Source organism: Callorhinus ursinus, unplaced genomic scaffold, assembly GCF_003265705.2.
Source record: "Callorhinus ursinus isolate GAN/ISIS: 27379988/994484 unplaced genomic scaffold, GSC_fseal_2.0 scaffold4, whole genome shotgun sequence".
NCBI lineage: Eukaryota > Metazoa > Chordata > Mammalia > Carnivora > Otariidae > Callorhinus > Callorhinus ursinus.
Window position 1 is genome coordinate 159,167,235 of NW_027397066.1, and position 23,746 is coordinate 159,190,980.

A 23,746-nucleotide genomic window follows, 5' to 3' on the forward strand; every position below is an offset into this window, starting at 1 on the left:
AACTGAGGGACCCTTGGCATTCCCTTGTAAATAATGAAGGCTTTCCCCCAGCACCTGGAGGGAGTGTGAGGCTCCCCTGCGACTGCAGACAAAGGGCCTTGTAACCTGTAAACCCTATGAGACAAGCCGGCCGTTCCGGGAGCTCTGGCTTGCCCACGGGTGATCCCAGTACAGCCGTGAGGAAGCACGCGGAGGGCTGAGAACTCACGCTGACCGCTCCCCTCCAGTCAGGGCTTCAGAACAGCTATGTGGGAGGACAGGAGGTGCTGCTGGGGACCCAGACAATGGGGGAAGAAGAGTTGGCCCCTCTCCTCTCCCATCACGGCTCGCCTGCTCCAAGCTGCGTGGGTTTCCCATGTCTGATTAGACTGTGACCCCCCCGCCGCCCCAGGAGGCAGACAGTGCTCAGCACAGCTGAGAACCTTACCGTCGAGAGGTTCCTCTGTCCGTGCACGGGCTGGGTGACATTGTCCCTGCCCACGCCCACATCCAGGTGGTTGAGCAGGGCCTTGAGCTGTTGCAGGGTGAGGCTGTCACCCTCCCCGTAGCGATGCAGGAGGTCCTGCAGGAAAAAGGCCGCACTGATGCCTGGCGTCCCCGTGGACACAGCATGAGCTTCAGGAATAGCACTCCATAAGCTGACCCAGGTCAGCAGGAAGCAGTTAGGGAAGGCTGGGTGGAGCAGCTCCATGATGACAAATAAGCCTGCAAGAAGGAAAGGCAGGTGAGTGAGAGGCTCCAGAAACCTACCCTCTCCTCCTGCTTCCCCACCAGACGCATGGGACCCAGCAGCCTCGCTCCGGACAGCCTCCCCTCCCCTCTGACTCTTCACCCTTCTCTAACGTCTCTCCGCCAAGCTTTCGAGAAAAACCCTTCTTTTCAAAGCATGGAATAAAAAAATAATGAAAGGACAAATCAAACCGATTTGACTAAATTTAAAAAGTAAAAAGTAAAACAACTGTGATTATGGTTAAAAAGTCTCTATCTTTTAGAGACGCTGAAATAATCACAGATTAAACAATATCTCGTGAAATTTGCTTCAAAGTAACAAAGAAGGAGCACAGATGAAACAAGACGAGGCACGAGTTTATAACTCATGAAACTGCTTGATGGGTGAATGGGGATTTACTACACTATTCTATTTTTTTTTTTTAGTAAACTCTACACCCAACGTTGGGCTTGAACTTACAACCCTGAGATCAAAAGTTGCATGCTCTGCCGACTGAGCCAACCAGGTGCCCCTATACTATCACACTTTTGTAACACTGGAAATGTTCCAAAATAAAAAGTTGCCTTAAAAACAAACAAACAAAACAACAGGGGCACCTAGGTGGCTCGGTCGGTTAATTCAGCTCAGGTCAGGTCATGATCCCGAGATTCTGGTGGAGCCCTGCACTGGGCTCCCTGCTCAGCAGGGTATCTGCTTCTCCCTCTGCCCCTCCCCCCATTCATGCTTGTGCTCGCTCGCACGCTCTCTGAAATAAATAAATAAAATCTTTAAAAAACAAACAACACACACACAAAAACAAAACAAAAAAACTACAACTAAAAGAGGGGAAAAAATAGACTGGGTTGTTCCCAGAACAAGTACATCATCAAACATGACAAAGGTTTATTTCTATATACCTAAATTAGAGAACAAAAATGAAAAATTACTCAGACTCTCTGGTTTGTTAAGAATACACTTAAGGGGGTCAGAGGGATTGACAAAATGGGTCAAGGGGATTGAGAGGTGCAGACCCCCAGCTGTGAAATAAGTAAGACACAGGGATGAAATGTACAGCCCGGGAAACACCATCAACACCACTGCAATAAGCTGGTATGGTGACAGGTGGTGAATAGGCTTATCGTGGTGAGTGTGTAACATATATAAATGTCGAATCGCTGTGTTCTACACCTGAGACTACTATATTGTGTGGTAACTACAATTAAAAAAAAGAATACAAACTTAAAAGATGGATGGCGCTATTGCTTATTAAAACAGCAAAACACATTTAAAAAAAATACAAAACCGAATGTCAGTGAGATCTAACAACGGAGTAAGAGACTGCTTGGTGGCTAGATAAATCACCAGACTCTTGAAAGTTATGATAATAAAAGTGTTTCAATCCTTTGAATTGTTACATCTACTTTTAGAATGTGTACTAATAGAAGCAACCCAAAAATAAAAAAGGCTATAGGTAGAAAGTTATGGTCAGGCGAATTATATCAGTTTCATCGACTAGTATGCAGCTATAAAAATGGAGTTTAATGTTAAGCAAAGAAGCAGAATGATTATGTAACCAAGTTAGGAAGTGAGAAGGAACAGGGAAAAATAGGTCTCAGAGTTAGCAGAGCTGATGATGACTTTCTTTCGTTAATCATTTCCCTCAGTATAGTTATAATTTAATTAGGGAAATAAACAAACACCAGGCCAAGGGCTGGGGGGTGGGGAATGAGCCTATTTAATCTAGACCCAGGAACCCAATTACTGCAGGCACTTCCACGCCTCCCAGGCTCCCAGGGCTCTGGCATGCCCCACAGTGGGTCATTCCACCTCTGGGCCTTTGCTTATGACAGGAGTTAGAGCAGAGGGCTTAAGAGCAGGCTTGTTTGCATTCTGGTTCTGCCACTTACAAGTGGTGAGGTCTTGGGCAAGATATTTAACCAGAGTTAACACTCTAGAGTCACTCATAGTAGTGATACAGGGGCGCCCAGCTGACTCAGTTGGCGGAGCCTATGACTCTGGATCTCGGGGTTGTGAGCTTGAGCCCCACGTTGGGTGGAGATTACTTAAAAAAATAAAATCCTAAAAAAAAAAAATAGTGATGCAGCTTACCCTGGCCTTTAGTGTCAGAAAGACCTGATTTGAATTTCTGAACCACTGCTGGCCAGATAGGAATGACCTTGGGCAAGTTACTTCGGCTCTCTACCTCAGTTTTCTCATCTATAAAATGGGTATACACCTCACTGGATTACTGTGCAAATTTATTTTTTATTTATTATTTTTTAAAGATTTTATTTATTTATGTGACAGAGAGACACAGCGAGAGAGGGAACACAAGCAGGGGGAGTGCGAGAGGGAGAAGCAGGCTTCCCACCAAGCAGGGAGCCCAATGTGGGGCTCGATCCCAGGACCCTGGGATCATGACCTGAGCCGAAGGCAGACGCTTAACAACTGAGCCACCCAGGCGCCCTACTGTGCAAATTTAATGACATGAGCTACAGCAAGTCAGGAAGTGCCTGACCTATAGAAAGTACTCAATGAAATGTTATAATTTGGTTATATCAGCAGGGTTCCTCCACTTTGATTCCCTCCCAGCCCAGATATTGAGCTGCTACTGCAACTATCAGGAATACCCCTGTGAAACTTTGCTCCAGGCCTATAGCACACACATGACACAAGTCCCCCACCACAAATATACCAGCAGACATTCCAGGCTTTAGCTTCCACACATGGGGCATGCACAGAATCTGGGGAAAGAAAATCTCAGTCTTCAGAGGAATGTACTTTGAGTCAAACAAAGGGTGGATTAGCCATCAGCACAAAGGCGGTTTGTAAAGTGTTCCCCTGAGACTAACAACTCTCAAATCTACACTGAGACCCAGAAGTTAATACAGGGAGCAGGTGGGATCTTAGGCCCAAATGGCTCAAATCTATTGTACAAAGCAAAGAGTCCTGTACCCGACCACCCTGTCATCTGTCTGAGGCATGTGTCGTGCTGTCAGAGCAAAGGACGGGGGGTGCGGGGGGGGGGGGCCTGTGTGGCTTTAGCAAAGGAGGGCAGAGAGATGAGAACAGCAGCTGATCAACCCTGAGAGGCTCCTGACAGTCACGGATTCCTTGAAGAGAACTTGGGATGCTTATCCTCACCTAAAAGATCAGGAAATTTTCAGAGATTAGAAAACATAATCCATAGCCAACAAGTCAAGTAGTGAAGCTAGAAATTAAATTTTTTGTTAACTGAAGCCAGGTCTGAATGAAAGGAAAGTCCGTGCACTCTGAACCACTTCCCTGCTGTATGAAGACATAAAATACACACACTGGCTCCCCAGGGAGGTCTGGAAAACCCCGCAGGTCACTAGGCGGTCTTTCCAATTTTTTTTAAGACTTTTTTAAAGTAATCTCTACACTCAACATGGGGCTCAACTGTACAACCTGAGATCAAGAGTCTCATGTGCTACTGCCTGAGCCAGCTAAGCGCCCCAGCTCTTCCCAACCACCAGATCTGTCAGTCCCAACGAGCACCCCAAATCCAGGCATAACATGCCCTAAAGACCTGTGCAGGGCCCTCCACCCCCCCAGGTACACCTTAGAGGCCAGGATGTGTTATAGGATGCCTTCTTAATAAAACAAACAATGGTTCCCACTTCAGCTTTATTTCTCAAATTTATCTGCAGCAACCTCAAAACATTCAGAACAAACACAAAATCACCCCAAGTGTGAGATATCCCACAGAACTTTAGCGGCGTTACCTGGATGGGCATTTACAAAACATTTGTTCTTCGCCAACCCTGTGGCCCCTTGGTCCCTCAGTGTGGCTGGTCCAACCTCAAGTGCTTGAGTAGATTCACGGAGCAGAACCTGCGGCCTGATCTAACACTCAGGACATGACCCACCCCCCAGAGCACCTAAAAACAACTGCAAGGCAGGAAGAAGTCCTGGTCCAGGGATCTTAGAGTTGCTAAGACACTTCAAATCCAAATGACCCTGGCCTTTTGGCAGACACAAAAGGAGAGCTTTCTTTTTTCTTTAGCTACCAGTTATTCTTAGGAAAAAAAAAAAGTTTACAAGAGCTTCTTGGAGGAAAGAAAGGAGAGAGGAAGAGAACACATACAGCTCTTGACGCAGCTGGACGGTGAAGCTGAGCAGGGGTCCTCACGGTGTGGGCCCGGCTACAGGACGAAGCCCGATCTATTAAGGCTGTGGAAATGGGCGGGCCCCTCCAGTCCTTCCAGGGAGCCAAGCCGGCTGCCCTCAAGGACACCTTCCAGAAGCAGTAAGAGAAGCACACAGGGCAGGATATGAAAACAAGCCGGAAAGAGACAAAGGTTCGAATGTGCTCCTGGCTCAGAGGACCAGGCTCTCCCACTCAAGAGAAGCTGGAGTCTCTCCACTCCTTTGTTCACTTGGCCTGGGTTCAAAGAAGTAAATTATTTTAGTGCCTTCAGGTCTGCCTCCAAGGTGCCAAACCCAATCCTCCTAGGGGGGGGAAGTAAAAAACCCAAGAGAAAGTCAGCGAGAGATGCTTGCTTTCAGACCCTCTGTGAAACTTCAGGTCTCCTTACCATCTTGGGGCTTCCTAATTCAGAAAATCAGAATCTCACCTGCATGCCATCCCTTCTCTTGGTTCAGAAGTATCTCATCCTCAAAGTGGCACCTCTGTGCTGGGGACATAGTTTCACTGTTGTATGTACCACGTGGCCAGTTTTCTGGGCCCACCTCCCCTGTCAGAGAGGAGCGAACACAGACTTCTCTCCAGGGTGACCGAGGAGCAACTAACTCTTCTTACTTGAATCAGAGGCTGCACCTCAGCTTCTGAGGGGCCTCCAAACATCCACTCCCTTCCCTAACCACCAGATCCTTCTGAGCTGAGGAATGAAACACAGGGCCGACTGAATGCTCCAGAGGCGATTTCCGAGGCCACTAGTAAGCCACAGGAAATGGGTGAAAGATATCTGTAAGCACACCTACTTGGGCCTATTCTGTGCCCCCTCAAAGGATGGGTTATGTAGGAACACAATGAATTATATATAAAGCTAGAACTCAAGCTGAGGCATTAGTCAGCTGCAGGATGAAGGGTAGCCATCAGGGCAAGGGCAGTCTCAACTGGGTTTTTACAAAGCACTTTACCTGAAATTGAGAAAAGGTTGATTGTCCCTACCAAAGCAAGCGAGCAAGAATGACCGTGGGGGCTGGAGGGGTGGAAGAGGGGGTGTGGGTGGGGGAAGGGGAGGCCACAGTGATCAGACATGATGGCTCCCAGAACCCTTGGCCCCACTATCGGTGGGCCTCAGTGAATCTCCCTAAGCCTTCCTCTCAACTGTCTGCTTTCCCACCTAAAATCCAAAGGATGGCAAAAGAGGTGTCTAGTTCTCTAATGTTCCTCTTGGGGACAGACAGCAGGGGCTCTCTGAGGTACCTGTGACCTCAGGACAGCCAGGGCTCCAGGGCTGTGAGCACCACTGCCCCAACTAACCAGAAGGCAAGTCCCCACCCCTCTGGGGGTTCTTTCCTGGTCAAGAGTTCACTTCTGTAGAACACCTTCCAACAGACTGTCTCGCTCCAGTCTCCATCCCCACTGCATTCCAACACTGGGACCCAGTCAGCCCAATAGGACTGTCTGGGGGGGGGACGGGACACGACACTCCCCATTAAGGGTTAACTATTGAGGGGTAAACAAATGCAGATGGCTCCAGGGGAGTCAAGGGGGCAACATTCCTGGCCTCCATTAAAAAACCCTGAAACTTGGGAGGGGAGGGGGGGGTTAGGTCTTGAGGAATCCAGAACCCTGGGCCCAAGTACTAGAGGAATTGCTGGCTTTGGCAGCAGCAGGACTACTGGGCCTGGTGTGAGAAGACCAATTTGCAGCGACTGCACGCAACGCACTGATCTCATTACGTCTGTTTCCTTAGTTCCCGAAAGAGGGAAAAGAAACATGCAGACTTTTCTGGGTATTAAGAAAGATAAAGTATGTTGAAACATTATATGAAAATAAAGACTTCTGAGTTTAGATGGAGAACTGAAACGGTATTCACAATTTCCCTTCCCTTAAATCATTAACATTTGAGTAAAACATTAGCCAAAAAAAAAGGCACCACCAGCAAGCAAACAAGGAGAGGGGCATACTGTAATACAGTAACTTCAAAACCAGAGGCAGGTTGAAGAAATGCAGGAGGCACCACTCATGGCTCATCTCCTAGGCCAGGCCCAGCCCTCACAGACAGAGCCAGGAGAGTGGAGCCAGAATTCTCACTGACCTCCCCCAAAAATGCAGAGGCCTACAGCTGCCAATTCTTTTTCCTCTTCAATTAAGGAGTAGTGGGAAAAGCTGCTGGGAAAACAGGTGACACTGGAACAAGAACAATGAGTGACTCTCCTTTGAGGGAAATCGGGGCTCCAAGGCCACAGACTGAATTGGGGAAATGATCCACTTCCAGTGAGTATTCCTCCCCCTCCAACAGAAGTGGAACACACCTCCCAGATCTGTGGGCTGAGCTCCGCCACAGGGCTGCTCCCAAACCTGGAATCTGGGACAGATCCATCTCCCCCACCTCAGCCCCACTCGCACACTGGTGCAGGCTACAGAAAACAGGTCTTATTTTAGAGCCAACAGTGCCCAACAGCACTAGCGTGAAGACGATGAGAAGAGGAGGCAAACCAAGCAAAAGACAAAGATGTCAACACAAAGTAAAACATAACTCCAGAGAAGCAATTCTTAACCGCTTCACCTAACTGCAGGACAATGTAATTAGAACATTAATGCAATAAAACCAGAGCTCAAAGATGAAATTACAAAACAAAATGAGATCAAAGGGGATGCAGGCTTCCTAAAAAAAGAACAAAACAACATCACTAAAGAGCCAATAAATAAATTATAATGAACAGAGAACAAATTTCTGCCAGTAATTTAAAATAGAAATACTGACAAAGGAGGGTCTGAGATAACCAGTGAGTGTAGACAGAAAAGACAGATTAAAACATGTAATGAGGGGGGCCACCTGGGTGGCTCAAGGTTAAGCATCTGCCTTCGGCTCAGGTCGTGATTTCAGGGTCCTGGGATCGAGCCCACAGCCCCACATCGGGCTCCCTATTCAGTGGGGAGCCTGCTTCTCCCTCTCCCTCTGCCCCTTCCCCTGCTTGTGCTCTCTCCCTCTCGCTCTCAAAATAAATAAATAAAAATCTTTAAAAAAAACAAAACACATAATGAGGGACGCCTGGCTAGCGCAGTGGGTGCAGCTTGCGACTCTTGGTCTCGGGGTCATGAGTTCAAGCCCCAGACTGGGTGCAGAGATTACTAAAAAAAATAAACTTAAAAAAAAAAAATGTAATGAGAAGACAAAGGTACCAAACATAGGATAACTGGTGTTGCTAAACTAAAGAACTCAAGACTGGACTATGAGGTATGTTCAAAGATAAAGGACACAAGATTTCCCCAAAACCAGAGGAGCAAAAGAAGCTAAAGACTGAATGCTGAACTTGAAAGGCGTTTTCAGGCATCACAAAGGAACTTTTACCCCCCAAATATTTTATTACAAAAATTGTGAAATATATTAAAACTTCTCTTAAGTGGTAGAAAATTCAGGCTGCCCTCATCTTCCCCAGAGTAAATTCAGTATCAGAAGAAAATGCAACAGTGTTTACATCACTGAGAGAGAGAAAAAAAAAAAAAGAACCGGAGATATTGTTCCCAGCTGAGATGTCACACAAATCTTGTTAAGGACAACAGGCGGAAATTCTCAAGCATGAAAGAGAGGCTACAGTCTCCTTCCTAGAGTGAAAACACAGGAGAACGAAATGCAGCTAATTAATAAAGAAATTTTAAAAAAGGTCTCAGGAATGCAGAAACCATGGTAAAAGAACTGATGGTAAACATTAAAACCCTTCAAAAAAGAAATAATAAAAAAACCTTGGGGATTTTGGTTATAGGACAGAATCTAAGTGTTATAAAAATGGACAATTTAGGGGCGCCCGGGTGGCTCAGTTGTTAAGCGTCTGCCTTTGGCTCAGGTCATGGTCCCAGGGTCCTGGGATGGAGTCCCACATCCGGCTCCATGCTCCACAGGAAGCCTGCTTCTCCCTCTCCCACTTCCCCTGCTGTGTTCCCTCTCTCACTGTGTCTCTGTCAAATAAATAAATAAAATCTTTAAAAAAAAAAAGGACAATTTACTACTAACAATTAGTGCCATCAAAAGATAAGACAAAAATGTGAAAATGCTAATGTCCTCATTTCTCATAGCAGAGTCAGTAAATACTATCTAAAAGGGGTAAGTAATTATAGATATGACTCACAAGGAGTTTTTGAAACCTCTTTTACAAAATAATCTCTCGGCAAAAAATACATTTCTTTAAAGCTTAATAATTCCTTTAATTTTATTAGTTTCTTTTCTTCGGTTACATTCAGGGAAATTTTAAATACTTCTGTGTAAGATTATTTATTTCTCCATATGCATTTATCTGTGAGTAAGCTGGAAGATTATCCAGAATAGTATTCACCTAATAGTCATGAGGACTATTTGAGTGGTGGGATTTGGAGTATTTGTTTTTTTTTTACTTCAACTCATTGATGTGTCCCAATGGGAGGTGGGCGTAGGGTAATACATGAAAACATGGGTGGTTATTTTTATAGTCAAGGAGTTAGGGAGAACTCTCTAAGTATGGCACAAAACCTACAGCCTGTAAAAGCAATGATCAGTACATCTGGACTACAAGAACTGCCCAGTGTTCTATAAATTAGTATACTTCCAGTATTCATGCTCAAACTAATAATGATACAGTCATCTGTGTAAGTACCAACAGACCCAGTGAGAAAACCAGTAGCCTCACAGCCTGGTCCTCAGGTAAATACTGCCTACTGGCTTTCTGGAGTTCCAAAGAATTTTGAGAACAACTACCCAGTCTGCGGCCCTCTCCACCCACCAAATGAACGGAGTCCAAGAAACCACCCTCCTCTGGGGCAAGCTGAACCCCCCTCCAGTGCAAACACTGCAGCTTGAAAGCCAGACCTCCCCCCTCACCCAAGAGGCCCAGGTCTCAATGGGCCCATTCTTCTGTTCCCTCTGGGATTTTGCTGTCTTACACACCCTAAAAGGATGTCTTCTCTTTTCCCAGCTCCCACTCCCAGAACCTTAGCCTCAAGCTTTGGCTCAACCAGAAGGCCACCCAGGGTGGGAGATTTCTGCAAACAGTGCAGGAGTTCTGCTGGGAGGTGGGGGAAGGAGGAGGGTGGTGTTACCTAGAGGTGGTGGCCATTTACTTTCCCCAGAAAACCCCGTCGCTGGGAGGGGCAGGATGAGAAAACTTAAATAAAAAAGAAAAAAATCAGTGGGGACTCAGAAGCAGGGAACAAAATTAGAACCAGCAGCCTGCTGCTCATTGAGTAATATTTACTGAGCCCCCACTGTGTGTGTCAGTGCCTATGGGAGGGAGATTGAGAAAGGCAGAGCCTGGTGTCAGGGCCCAGCACAGACAGTTGGGGAGGGGAGAAGCTGGCGGCTTGACTTAGCCACCTGCTGAGCCCTGAGTGAGGGAAATGACAGCCAGGCCCAGGGGCTGGACCAAGGGAGAGAAGGAGTACATTTGCCAGGCTTCAAATTCAGGCGGAGGCTGGACTTGACAAAGCAGAAGAGTCTTCCAAAACCAACTGAGTGAGTCAGGCGGCCTGATGAGTAGCAGCCAGTCGGGGCTTCCCCACCAGAGGCCAGGGCAAGAGTCACTGCTGTTCTCATCATTCATCCATCACCACTTCCCAGACACTCCGTTGCAAAATTTTGACCTGTTGTCCCTTAAGTCCACTCCTGTTTGTCAGACCACAGGGCCCGACATGTGGCTTAGGAAACAGTGCTCACATCCACCACTTAGGTCACCTGCTTGAAGCAGGGTCCAGGCCAGAGAGTAAAGGCAGGTGATGGTGAAAGCAATAGGGTCTAGTTGCGGGGACTCTTAACTACAGGCAGAGGGACTGAGCTTGCTGTTGGGTGGAAGAGAGTGCTGGAAGGTAGCATTTTATCAGGAGGTAGGATGGCATGGTGCAAGGGAGGGAAGGGAGTGTGTAAGCAGATACAGCATGAAGCTGTGGGCGACACTGGTTTCTCTTCAGGAATGGTAGGAAGAGGGGAGCTCTGGTCATGTGGTGAGGCCCAGAGTGAGGAAGCAGGATGTGGGAAAGCCTTTTGCCTCAATAATCAGACAGTGACTGCCAGTAACCTTGGCTTGGGTCAGTGATGAGCCATGTGGGCAGTTTGGACAGTGGGAGGGAAAATGGAGGAATTATGATTCAGGAGTGTAATTACTCAGTGTCCCTCCCTTCCCTGCCACTTTCTACAATTTGGAAATATGGGTTTTTTCTTTCTTTCCCCAATAACCCTCTGTCTCATGAGAGTAGGGCTCATTTATGACTCTCCTGAGAATGAATTACTGTGAAGGCCACTGAGAAATCTAAGGCCCCAGATGGAGCCTGTGCCTTTCTACTGGGGCCTCCAGTCACATGCAGGAGCAGTTGCTGAGCAAGAAGGGGTTGCCCTCTTTGGTGAAGAAATCTGGAAATCTAACAAAAGCTTTAGATCTTCCCCTGAGAGCAGTGGTCCTCAGACTTTAGGATGCACTGAGGTCACCTGAAGGGTTTCTTTAAACAGATTGCTGGGCCCCACCCCAGAGTTTCTGATTCATTGGGTTTGGGTGCTGCTGAGAATTTACACTTCCAACAAGCTCCCAGGTGACCCGATGATGCCGCTGGTGCCAAGGACCACACTTTGAGAACCACTTTTCTACAAAAATTATCACACAGTTCGGCATCTCAGCTGTAGAGATTGGCATGGCCAGCGTCTCTGAGGAGGAGTCAGGGACTTCAGCTGGCTTAAGGTTGGGAGCAACACTGTGGGCAGAATTCGCCACCCTGACTAGAAGTCTCTTAATGCTGTCTTCTTCCCAAAATGGGTAAGAATTATCCTCTGAGCCTCAGGCTCCCTCTCGGAGGTGAGGTGGCCCTTCCCAGACACTGAGCCTTTATAAGCCTCTGAGCCACAGCCAGCAGAGGCTTACTTGGTTTCCCTGGTGCAGTGAACCTCTCTCTACTAGAAGCCAGACCCTCCTGTGACAGCAGGACAGCTGAGCCGACTTGTTTCAGCCTAATTTAGGAAATGATGGCGGGAGGTGGGCTGGTCTTTTTTAATTCACTCTGATACTTTTGGTGATGAGGACAATGATGTGGCTTGTTCCTCCCTGTTAGCTGCTAGAGAGGACTCTATTCAGTTTTTTAATGGAAACCTATGCGACCAGCAGCGTTAGGGGCAGGGGAAGCACCCGAGGCTGGGATGAAGCAAGGAGAAAGAAGCCTTGCTTTTGCGAATGAACTGAGTGCTGTGTTCTCCCACCCAGACACGAGAGAGCCTCCTGGTCTCCCAGTTTCAGTGCTTGACCACCTCAGTTCCGTCCTCCCTACTGTAGCCAGACTGGTATGCTAAAACCACACATTGAGGGGCGCCTGGGTGGCTCAGTCGCTGGGCGTCTGCCTTCGGCTCAGGTCATGATGCCAGGATCCTGGGATCCAGCCCCGCATCGGGCTCCCTGCTCGGCAGGAAGCCTGCTTCTCCCTCTCCCACTCCCCCTGCTTGTGTGCCCTCTCTCGCTGTCTCTCTCTGCCAAATAAATAAATAAATAAATCTTTAAAAAAAAATAAATAAAACCACAAATTGGATCACACTGTTACTGAAAATGAAGTCCAGCCACCTTAATGTGGCCTACTGGACTACTGCCTTGGCCCCACTGGACATGGAAGTTCTCTTTTGCACCACCTTTGCAGCTACATTCTAGAACATTCCACCCCACCCCGACTCCCTTGGCCTTTACCTGGCCCACTTTTACATGCCTTTCATGTCTCTGCTAAAATAGTGTTCTCTTTGGAGGCCTCCTCTGACGCTAGGTTTGATCACCCCACTGTGCTCCCCATAGCTCTCTGTACTGCCCCTTGTCATGATCAGGGCAGGTGGCACAGACTGTCACCAGGCACCCATGCCAAGGCCACCCTGTGGTTTACTCCTGTCAACTGCATCCTGTCCTAGAAGGTCAGGCCGGTTCTGGCACTTTCGACTGCCTTCCCAGGTTGCTTTTTAGGATTCGGTGCTCTCTTACCTTCCCAGGTTGCTTCATAACCGTCCTAGGTTGGTAGAACCTAGATAAGTACTTGCTGCATGAATATGTAAATACAAATGCATATGTACTCAGATATACCCCCACCTTTTCTACAGATTACAGAAAAGGCTGGGACAGACTTCACTGAAGATGCCCCACTTTCGGCCCTGGGGTCAAGGGCAGGAGCAGACAAGTGTCTTTCCAAAGCCCCCTCTGTAAAGGGGCAAAGGGAGAGCATGAGGACCCAACCCTCTGCCCTCCCGATTGTCCCTTCTCTGCCAGAGTTCTAGAGGCTATCAAGAGCACACGGATGGATTCCAGAGCAAAGGCAATCAGGTTTCTGGCTCCTATTACACTCAGATACAGACCAGGGCTGACAAAAGACACGCAAAAAGCTCCCCTTCCCCAGGTTAAAACACCCTCAAGGCCGTGGGTGCGCAGCAGTCTGGACCATCGGGTGCAGAAATGACTTCCCTAACACAACTACTCATGCAAGTATTTCCACTTTCCTACCTCCTATAAACTGCTTGCCTATTAAGAAGGAATCAACATTCTGACCAGGCTTAAAGGCTTACCCCCTCTCCGGCCAACCCCAACTCCAACCCTGAGGGGCAACTGGATTACCCCCTGGAAAGGGTTTCTGATTTTAGCTTGCAACTCAGACGTGCTGTAGTTTGGGTGACTTTCCACTCCAAACAGAGAGAGAAAAAAAGAGTAATTCTAGGACAGCACTACTCACGATAACACAAACCTTGGAGGCAACCCCAAAAACCCATCAGCAGGAGCAGATGAATAAACGAACCAATTCTCACAATGGAATAGTATACAAAAGTGAATCAACCACAGTGACATTAACACTGAGTGTACAAGATGTTAACTAACAACTGCCTTGTGAATGCCACTCATTCTTCAAGACCTCTTCTCCAGGAAGGTTGGGAAGGACTGTCTGAATCTGAAGACACCACACCGTAAACTCCGAGGACAAGAGCCCATTCTGGTCTTCCTCGTAAAGCTGATGGGGCATAGGGAAAGTGAGTGGAGACGGTGAAATGAAATGAAACCTCTTAACCAGCCTTCCAGATTCCACTGGGCACCCCCATACTGTCAGTTCTTTCTCTATTTTTAAAGGATAACATACACGCATGTAAAGTGCCCAAATCTGAAATGCACAGCTCAGTGAAAGAAGTCATCCTTTTAAAGTACAAATCTGATCACAGCACATTCTTTGCTTTAAGCCCTCTGATGGCTTTCCAGTACAAGTGGAATAAAACCTAGACTCCCTTCCCTGGCCTAAAACTCACTGTGTCATCTGGCCCTTGCCATCCGCACTGACATTTTTGAGCCCTCTCACTCACTATGATCCAGCTACTCTGGCCTTGTTTCTGTCCCTTTAACATATCATGTGCATTCTGACCTCAGGATCTTTGCACTTACTGTTACCTCTGTGTAGAGTGCTTTTCCCCTAGATCTTCATAGGTCTCAGTTCAAATGTCACCCCTACAAAGGTGGATGCCCATGTGGTTCATAAGGAAAAAAAAAAAGCTCACTTCCAGTCATTCAGAATCCCAATATGCTGTTTTATTTTCTTCTTACTGTATGTCACTGTCTAAAATAGTCTTCTTGGGGCTCCTGGGTGGCTCAGTGGGATAAGCGTCTGCCTTTCGCTCAGGTCATGAACTCAGGGTTGTGAGATCAAGCCCCATGTGGTCAGGCTCCCTGCTCAGCAGGGAGTCTGCTTCTCCCCCCTCCCTCTGCTTCTCCCCTCTGCTCATGCTCTCTCAAATAAATAAATAAAATCTTTAACAAAACAAGTAAAATAGTCTTCTTTCTCTTGTTTTGATCACATATTTATTTTGTCTCTTAAACTCCACAGTAGTGGAGACTTCAGGTCTATGACCCTCACAAGAACCTGAAGAAATGAGTGCCTGGTACCAAATCAGCCACCAAAGAATACCTGCTGAATGAAAGTGTTAATTTCCCACTGCCCATTTTCATAGTGCCAGACAGTTTAGAATTGTGTTGTTCTTGAGTCTCTATCCACAGCGCAACCGTAGGGACTGGACCCCTTCTTCTGTAGCTTAAACAGAGCTGAAAAGACCCCCAGGGAGCCAGAAGGTTGTCTGGACCTGGAATATAAAACATCAGGCAGAGAAACTAAAGAGAAACCTAAGCTGCAGCAGGGGATCCAAGAGCAACGTGGTGGGAGAGAAGCAGACGCAAGGAGGCAGCCTCCCTTCCCTGCAACCCCAAAGAAGACAAATGTGCCAAGGATAGGCAACCATCTGATAATCCTGCCGAAAATAACGTGAACTTTTCCCCATGGCAGGGGAAGAAAATGAAAGCAAACCCAAGTACAGGCTGTTTCTAGAATTTCTCAGCTGCTCATGGAAACTCTGAGTCTCAGCCCAGTTGCATATAACCTCTCCAAGTGCCAACTGCACACATCCTGAAATGCAGGGGGAGGGGCTTTGTGAGCGGCTGCCAAGAGGGAGTGGTGTGAGAATAGTCAAGGTCACAGGCATAATCTGGCCAGCAGAGCTGTGCACACACCTCTGTTTGCCCATGGTCAAGGCCTCTGCCGTGGGAGGCATCCCCACAGAGTGTCTGCTGGATGTGGGGGGTGGCTGAGAGAGGAGCAGGAACTGGGACACAATCTCTGTTCCTACGGCTGGTCAGGTTGCTCCAGAGGCCACTTTGGCTAGTGGCCCAAGTCTGGGGGAGTGGGTGACTTTGTACTTTTTGCACCTTTCTGGGAAAGGTGATGAGAACAGTTGTGGCTTGCAGCCCCTGGAAACTAACCAGGGACCTGGTATCCTGAGAATTTGCCTGGCCTCTCAAATGGAATGTCTCCAACATCAGAGAAAAATGGTCAGCACTGAAATATACACACATGCCAATCAATGTCACCTGGGCCTGGGATGGCTGAGCACAGGACATGTCATCCGTGGGCAGGGGGAAGAGAAAGAAAGAGGCAGTAAGGGATTTCAGGGCCTTATACCTCTGGCTCATCTCCTGGAGGAAAAACAGGGCCACCTTCCCCAGGCCAACATGGCTCCACCTTGCCCCAAACCTCACGTACTCTGTGCTCTAAGAAAACGCGAGTCTGTGGGGCTGGCTGGGAGCCCTCTGGTTTCCAGGAAAGGATGAGAGTACTCAACAGTCAGCTGGCTCCCCGTGATTTACAGGGCTTTCTTGACTAGCAGGACACATACATACCCCACCCCTTTTCCCCACAAACCAACCTTTTAGGCTTCCAGTAAAAAAGTGAGGAAAAAAAAAAGCTGTTGGGTCTGCCCTCCTCACCCTCCCTTTGGGAGGGCAGCTCAGAAATCCTGGGGCCAGGGAGGTGGGGGCGGGAAAGGCCTTTCAGGGAAGTGGGCTGCCTCCTCCTTCAACTTCCACCTTGCAGCAGGGCACGCGGGAGAGGCCCTAAAGGGTCAAGGAGGTCTCTGCAGAAGCAAAGGATCAGTGAGATCAAGGAGCAAGTTGCCTGGGGGCCAGTCCTGTCCCCACAGTGACAGTCAACAAACAGTTATTAAGAACTTACTCTAGGGTGCCCGGGTGGCTCAGTCGGTTAAGCGACTGCCTTCGGCTCAGGTCATGATCCTGGAGTCCCGGGATCAAGTCCCGCATCGGGCTCCCTGCTCAGCGGGGAGTCTGCTTCTCCCTCTGACCCTCCGTCCTCTCATGCTCTCTCTCTCTCATTCTCTCTCTCAAAAAAAAAAATAAAATATTTAAAAAAAAAAAAAAAAAGAACTTACTCTAGGGGCTCCTGGGTGGCTCAGTCGGTTAAAGGCCTGACTGTCTCGGCTCAGGCTCAGGTCATGATCTCAAGATTATGAGATCAAGCCCCACCTGGTTGAGATCCAAGCTGAGCGGGGAGTCTGCTTGAGATTCTCTCTCCCTCTGCAGCCCCCTCTCTAAAATAAATAATAAATCTCAAAAACAAACAAAACTGGGGCACCTGGGTGGCTCAGTCAATTAAGCATCTGCCTTCATGATCCCAGTGTCCTGAAATCAAGCCCTGCATCCAGCTCCCTGCTCAGTGGGGAGCCTGTTTCTCCCTCTTCCTCTGCCACTCCCACCTCTACCCCACTTGTGCTCTCTCAAAAAAAAAAAAACAACTTACTCCACCATCTGCTAAATCATCCTTCTGAAGGTTTAATTAATTTAATACTCCAACTATCTGTGTATAAGAATGCCTGCTTCAGGGAGCCTGGGTGGCTCAGTCGGTTGCATATCCAACTCTTGATTTCGGCTCAGGTCGTGATCTCAGGGTTGTGAGATGGAGTGAGCCCTGTGTAGGTTCCAAGCTGGGTGTGGGGCCTGCTTGAGATTCTCCCTCTCTGCCCCTCCCCGCTCACACGTGCATTCTCTTAAAAAGAAAAAAGGCCTGTTTCATAAGATTCTCACCAATGTTGACTATTAAAATCGTATTCCATCTTTGCCAAATAGGTTAAAAATCATTCTTTCAATTCTTTTAATTTGCATTTCTCAGATTAGCAGTGTGGCTAAACATATTTTTGGGTTTACTAACATTTATATTTCTTCTTTCAAACTGTCACTCTCCTTTGCCCATTTTGCTGAGATTATTCATTCATCTTTGTTCTTATTGGTGCATGTAGGAATTCACTGTATGGTAAAAATATTAACCTCTCGGGGTGCCTGGGTGGCTCAGTCATTAAGCGTCTGCCTTCGGCTCAGGTCATGATCCCAGGGTCCTGGGATCGAGCCCCACATTGGTCTTCCTGCTCAGAGGGGAGTCTGCTTCTCCCTCCCCACTCCCCCTGCTTGTGTTCCTGCTCTGTCTCTCTCTGTCAAATAAATAAATAAATAAATTTAATTAAAAAAAAATTAACCTCTTGTCACGTTACAAATACCTTCCTAATTAATCATTTGTCTCTTAATTTTGTTAATTGGTATTACTGACAAATTTTTTAAATAGAGGCCAATAAATATATCACACACTTCCTTTAAGGTTACTGCTTTAAGTAGCATGCTTGGAAAATCCTTCCCCACCCAGAAATTATAGAAATATATATCTTTATTTTCTTGCACTTAAAAATTTTAAATCTCTCATCTAGAATTTTTTTTTTAAAGATTTTATCTATTTATTTGACAGAGAGAATGAGAGAGAGCACAAGCAGGAGGAGCGGAAGAGGCAGAGGGAGAAACAGGCTCCCTGCCAAGCAAAGAGCTTGACTCGGGGCTTGATCCCAGGACCCTGGGATCATGACCTGAGCCGAAGGCAGACACTTAACTGACTGAGCCACCCAGGAGCCCTCTCGTCTAGAATTTGATTTGGTACAGTGTAAGAAAGAGAATCGAACTTTTAAAGAAATACTCAATTATCCCAATATTGTTTAATAAAGTCTATAAACTTCAAGTGTAGTCTATAAAAGATAAGAAACAGAGGTAAAGTCAAATATATCCTTTGCACAGGTGGCTACTACAGCTAACAAAATATGGGTGCCATGGATTTCTTCTCCTCCTTCCAACTACAACAAAGTCCTACCTACAGAGGACAGCAGAGCAGAAAGATACATGGAGAGTCTGAAACCCTACAGGCATCACTGAGCAGGAGGATGGGCCTCACACAGCTAACTGCCAGATGCTTTACGTGTTATTTGCCAAACCAGCATTGGTTGGACTCTTGTCATTTGCCCTAAACATCTCTGTAACTAATCCACAATCCTTTCTTCCTTAATTTTACAGTAAGAATTGCTCAGATTTATTGTTGTCTGCTAGGCACCACAGTTAAGCAATTTGTTTTCATCCTTGTTTAATCTTCTCAACAACCTTCATTTCAAGGGGCGCCTGGGGTGGCCCAGTCGGTTAAGCATCTGCCTTCAGCTCAAGTCATGATCCTGGGGTCCCGGGACTGAGTCCCGCATCAGGCTCCCTGTTCAGCGGGGAGTCTGCTTCTCCCTCTGCCCTTCACCCTGCACACTCTCTCTGAAAAACAAAAACAACCTTTGTTTCGATAGAGTCTACAGGACTTCCCTATAATTATAAAAGTTTCAGTGAGGGCACCTGGATGGCTCAATTGTTAAGCATCTGCCTTCAGCTCAGGTCATGATCCCAGGGTGCTGGGATTGAGCCCCGCATTGGGCTCCCCGCTCCGTGGGAAGCCTGCTTCTCCCTCTCCCACTCCCCCTGCTTGTGTTCCTGCTCTCCCACTCCCCCTGCTTGTGTTCCTGCTCTCACTATCTGTCAAATAAATAAATAAAATCTTAAAAAAAAAAGTTTCAATGACACCTTTTTGGAGTAGAAAAAGACAGTGCATGAAATGCACACATCAATGAGACAACTCTCTATTTTGGAAACATTAAAATAAAACAAAAGCACCATAAAATTGTATCATCTTTCTTTTACAGATGAGGATACTGAGGCTAAAAATACTTGATCAAAATCAGACCACAACTAGTCAGAAATAGTATCATTCTTTGCTAAATTCCTACATATATTTAGGTATGGTTTTGGATGTTTCTATTTTGTTTCATTCACCTATCCTGTGCCAATGTCACCATTTCTACCCCTTGGTAAAGCAAGTTTAACTTCACTACTGTCTTCTTTAAATTGTTTTTGGCAATTCTTATACATTTATTCTTTCAGAAAAAACTTTTTAAGGTCTCTTGTCAAGTCCCAATACTTCCCTTGGGGAATTCAGACTATGGAAATCATGTTGATTTCTATCTATCAAGTGCTGACTGTTCTGGGCATAGGAAATACAGCAATAAACAAAACCAAAAATCCTTACCCTCAGAGCATGCATTCTTGTAGTACTCATAACAGTAAAAAGTTGTAAGCCATCTAAATGCACCATAGGGGTGCCTGGCCGGCTCAGTGGGAAGAGCAAGCAACTCTTGATCTCAGGGTCTTAAGTCTGAGCCCCACGTTGGGTGTAAAGGTGGTTTAAAAATAAAATATTAGGGGCGCCTGAGTGGTTCAGTCAGTTGAGCATCTGATTCTTGGTTTCAGCTCAGGTCATGATCTCAGGGTCACGGGACTGAACCCCGCTTTGGACTCTGTGCTCAGCGCGGAGTCTGCTCAAGATTCTCTCCCTCCCTCCACTCATGCTCACATGTGCTCACTCACTCTCTCTCAAATAAATATAAAAATCTTTTAAAAATCCTTAAAATAAATAAATAAATAAATGCACAATAGAAGGGAACTGCTAGAGTAAGGTAATCCATATAACAAAATATGTATAGTTTGAGCACAGAGATTAGGAGCTTTGGCTCTGGGTGAGACAGACCTCAGTGTGAATCCTCAATCTGCATTTACTAGCTTCAAGGCTTGGGCCAAGGAGACTTATTTTCCTTATGTAGAAAAACAAAGCCTACTAATGGTCCCTCCTAAAGAGCAGGTAAATGAGATACTTAATATAAATACAGTGCCAACACACTGTAACTGTTCAATAAATATTAGTTATTTGGGGGAAGATTAACACGGAAAGATGTTTGTGATATGGTAAGTGAAAAAAAAAGAGCCTATAAAACTGTAGGCACAGCAGACCATCTTTCCTTAAGTTGTATACATTCACAGAAAAAGACTAAAAATTCCTAATTGTTATCTCTTGATGATGGGTTTAATGGTTACTTCTGTTATCCTTTTATTCATCTGCATTTTCTAAAATGAGCATGTATTACTTTAAGAAGTTAACTGTAGGGGCACCTGGGTGGCTCAGTCATTAGGCGTCTGCCGTTGGCTCAGGTCATGATCCTGGGGTCCTGGAATGGAGCCCCGCATTGGGCTTCCTGCTCAGCAGGCAGCCTGCTTCTCCCTCTCCCACTCCCCCTGCTTGTGTTCCCTCTCTCGCTGTGTCAAATAAATAAATAAAATCTTAAAAAACAAAAACAAAAACAAAAAACAAGAATCTGGAGATGGACTGCAGTTCTCATCTGCCCTGGGCTGGACTACATTTGTGCATGGTTCCTAACCTGGCCATTCCAGTGAGCAGGGCCTCACCTCAGTTCTCCTGAATCAGAGCTTCTTGGAGGAGATCCAGGTATCTGTACATCTAGTTCTGAGAGATCAACCTGACTCTAGTCTGGGGCACTGGTCTGACATTTGACTGCTGGACTGGACAAGACTAGCTATTAACATTCTGTGATTTATCTAAACTCTCTGAAGTCAGATCACCCCTCCCCCTACCAAATGGGTGCCACCATGTCTGCCTTGCCCATCCTACAGGGAAACTAGTGCTCAGTGAGAGCTCCATGCACATGCAAGTTGTTGGTACTGCAAAGTGTCTGGATCCCAAGCATGAAGGACCTCTAAGGCCAGTTTTATAATTTCTACTTGGTTCTCAGATCTGTGTCAACATGAGGGGAGTAGGCAGGCTGAGGTTGGGCCCTTGCCTCAATAGCAAAGCCTGCTTTCTGTCTTAGGTCTAAAAAGAAGCCTCCCTTTTCTTTTGCAGCTCTGTGAATGACAGTCTCTACAGGACATTTCCCCCCATCTTGAGTGTAGTGGGTTGAAAAATATCCCCCCAAATCCATGTCTACCCAAAACTTCAGAATGTGACTTTATTTGGAAATAGGGTCTTTACAGATATAACTCGTTAAGGATCTTGAGATGAAATCATCCTGCATTTAGGGTGGGCCATAAATCTAATGACTGGTATCTTTACAAGATAAAGGAGAGAGAGATTTGGACAGAGGGACACAGAAGGATATTCGAAGATGGAGGTAGAGATTGGAGTGAGCCAAGGAACACCTGGAGCCAACAGAAGCTGTTAGAGGCAAGGAAGGATTCTCCCCAGAGCCTTTGGAGGGAGTGTCGGACTGCTGACACCTTGATTTCGAAATTCAGCCTCCAGAACTGTGAGAGGATACATTGCTATTGTTTCAAGGTACCCGGTTTGTGATAAATCTGCTAAGACAGCCATGGGAAACTAACACTTTGGTGCTGGAATTAAGGCCTGATCATTTTTATCTGGGGTTCTCTTGCTATGGCTGGCAGAATTCTAAGATGAACCCCGTGACCTTGTGTGTGGGCAGGACCTGTAAATGAGATACCACTGTTACTATGTTACATTATCTGGCAAAAGGGATTTTGCTGGTGTTAGCTGACCAAATTCGTTGACCTTAAGATAGAGAATTACCTTATGTGACTAGTACTAATTAGGTGAGCCCTTGAAAGAAACAGGCTCTTCCTAGCAAAAGGGATTTGAGGCATAAAAGGATTCACCACGGGAGAAAGAGTAATTTTTCCAGTGTGGAAGTCTAGCAGACACCAGTTGGACCAACTTTTCCTTAAGTCTAAAATTAGTTCAAAATAAAAAGTTTAAAAGGAAATGGCTGCCTGTTATTACAGAGCCAAAAGGCAGACTAAATGCTTCAGGAGAAAGGCGCCTGGGTAGCTCAGTCGTTAAGCATCTGCCTTCAGCTCAGGTCATGATCCCAGGGTCCTGGGTTTGAACCCCGCATTGGGCTCCCTGCTTGGCGGGAAGCCTGCTTCTCCCTCTCCCACTCCCCCTGCTTGTGTTTCCTCTCTTGCTGTGTCTCTCTCTAAATAAAATCTTTAAAAATAAATAAATAAATGCTTCAGGAGAAATTTTGATGCCAACATAAGGGGGAATAAATACCCAATTGTATCATGAAAAATAATTATGAGGAAATAGGCAATCTGTGAACACGGCCACAGGATTACAGTCTTTTTCTCCAGTACTTCGTTATTCTCTTCTTTACAGTAAGTATGCATTACTTTTGCTAATCAGAAAAAAAAATTTTTTCAGGGGCACCTAGGTGGCTCAGTCAGTTGAGTGGCTGCCTTCGGCTTGGGTCATGATCTCTGGGTCCTGGGGGGTCCTGGGATCAAGCCCTGCATCAGGCTCCCTGCTCAGCTGGGGAGTCTGCTTCTCCCTCTCCTTCTGCCCCTCCCCCTGCTTGTGCTTTCTGTGTGTCTCTCCCTCAAATGAGTAAATAAAATCTTTAAAATAAAAAAAAACAAAATTTTCAAAAATACCAAACAGTTGCTTGGGGATGCTGTGGAATAGAATTAATCACAAAGTTCCTGGAAGAGGCTTTTAAGGTAGAGAAGGTGGTGTTAAGATGGGAAAGAAAGGTGTTCCCTGCCTCTGAGGGTTAAGAGGGGGCAGGAGGAGGTGGCAGTTTAAGCGGCCTGATGCAAAGGATCTAGATTTGGGGCCACAGAGTTCTAGATAAGAGCAAGCTGGACCCCAAGACAGAGGGCTGCTGAAACAGAACAGTTAAGTCTTTGACATGGAAACAGCTAAGGGTTCTCAAGAGTATCAGTACCTTAGGACCCAGAGCCCTTCAAAACCTCTGGGTCCAACCTAAATTTCCAGGCATACCTGTCACCTGCCCTTCCCTCTATCAGCTATCAGCCTCTAGCCTATGCTGATCATCCCTGCCCCAGGATCATCCATCCTTGTGCTTCCTCACCAGGACTCTTCCCACTTTCCTTTCTTCATAGCTTTCAAAATTTGGCTTAATTCCACCTCCAGGAAGCCTTCCCAGACCACTCCTGCCTAAGCACTTCACCTTCTTCCAGCCTGCTTAAGTATCTCACCTGCTTCACTCAACTGTCACTTAGCGAACCCACAAGATAGCGCGTAACCTTCCACATGTCCTCAGTGCATCTCCGCACAGATTTTGCAAGCATCTTCAGCCCAGTGACCAGGTTTGCCTGTCTTTACGGGGCAGAAGCTCTCAGCTGAGCTCCACTGGCTTGGTCCCCACCTCAGTACATCCTCCAGCAAATCACCTCTCTGCTGTCACCAGCAGAGGTCACATTTAGCAAGTCTGCTGTGCCTATGCCCAGACCTCTTTATACTAGTTCTATTTGTTTTTGTGGTTATAATTTAATTAAAGAGTACCTAAAATGCAGGTGCAGAAAGAAAAAGGCTTGGTTTCTATGAAAATTAAGTGCTCTAGAACAGCAATTCTG

At 46.5% G+C, this 23,746-nt stretch overlaps 1 protein-coding gene across 3 annotated transcripts in view; it reads right to left on the bottom strand.

Moving 5' to 3' along the window:
• The window catches only part of SLC39A14 (solute carrier family 39 member 14), a 44,588-nt gene that overhangs the window by 14,447 nt on the left and 6,395 nt on the right, over positions 1-23,746 (bottom strand). For 2 of the 3 annotated variants that reach the window (XM_025873861.2, XM_073892627.1), the window contains exon 2: positions 428-705. In XM_025873861.2, coding sequence (XP_025729646.1) covers positions 428-691 — 264 coding nt within the window. In that variant the 5' untranslated portion in view covers positions 692-705. Of the gene's footprint in view, positions 1-427; positions 706-4,817; positions 4,896-23,746 lie in introns of those variants that run through there. The other variant, XM_073892628.1, reaches the window with a different exon arrangement.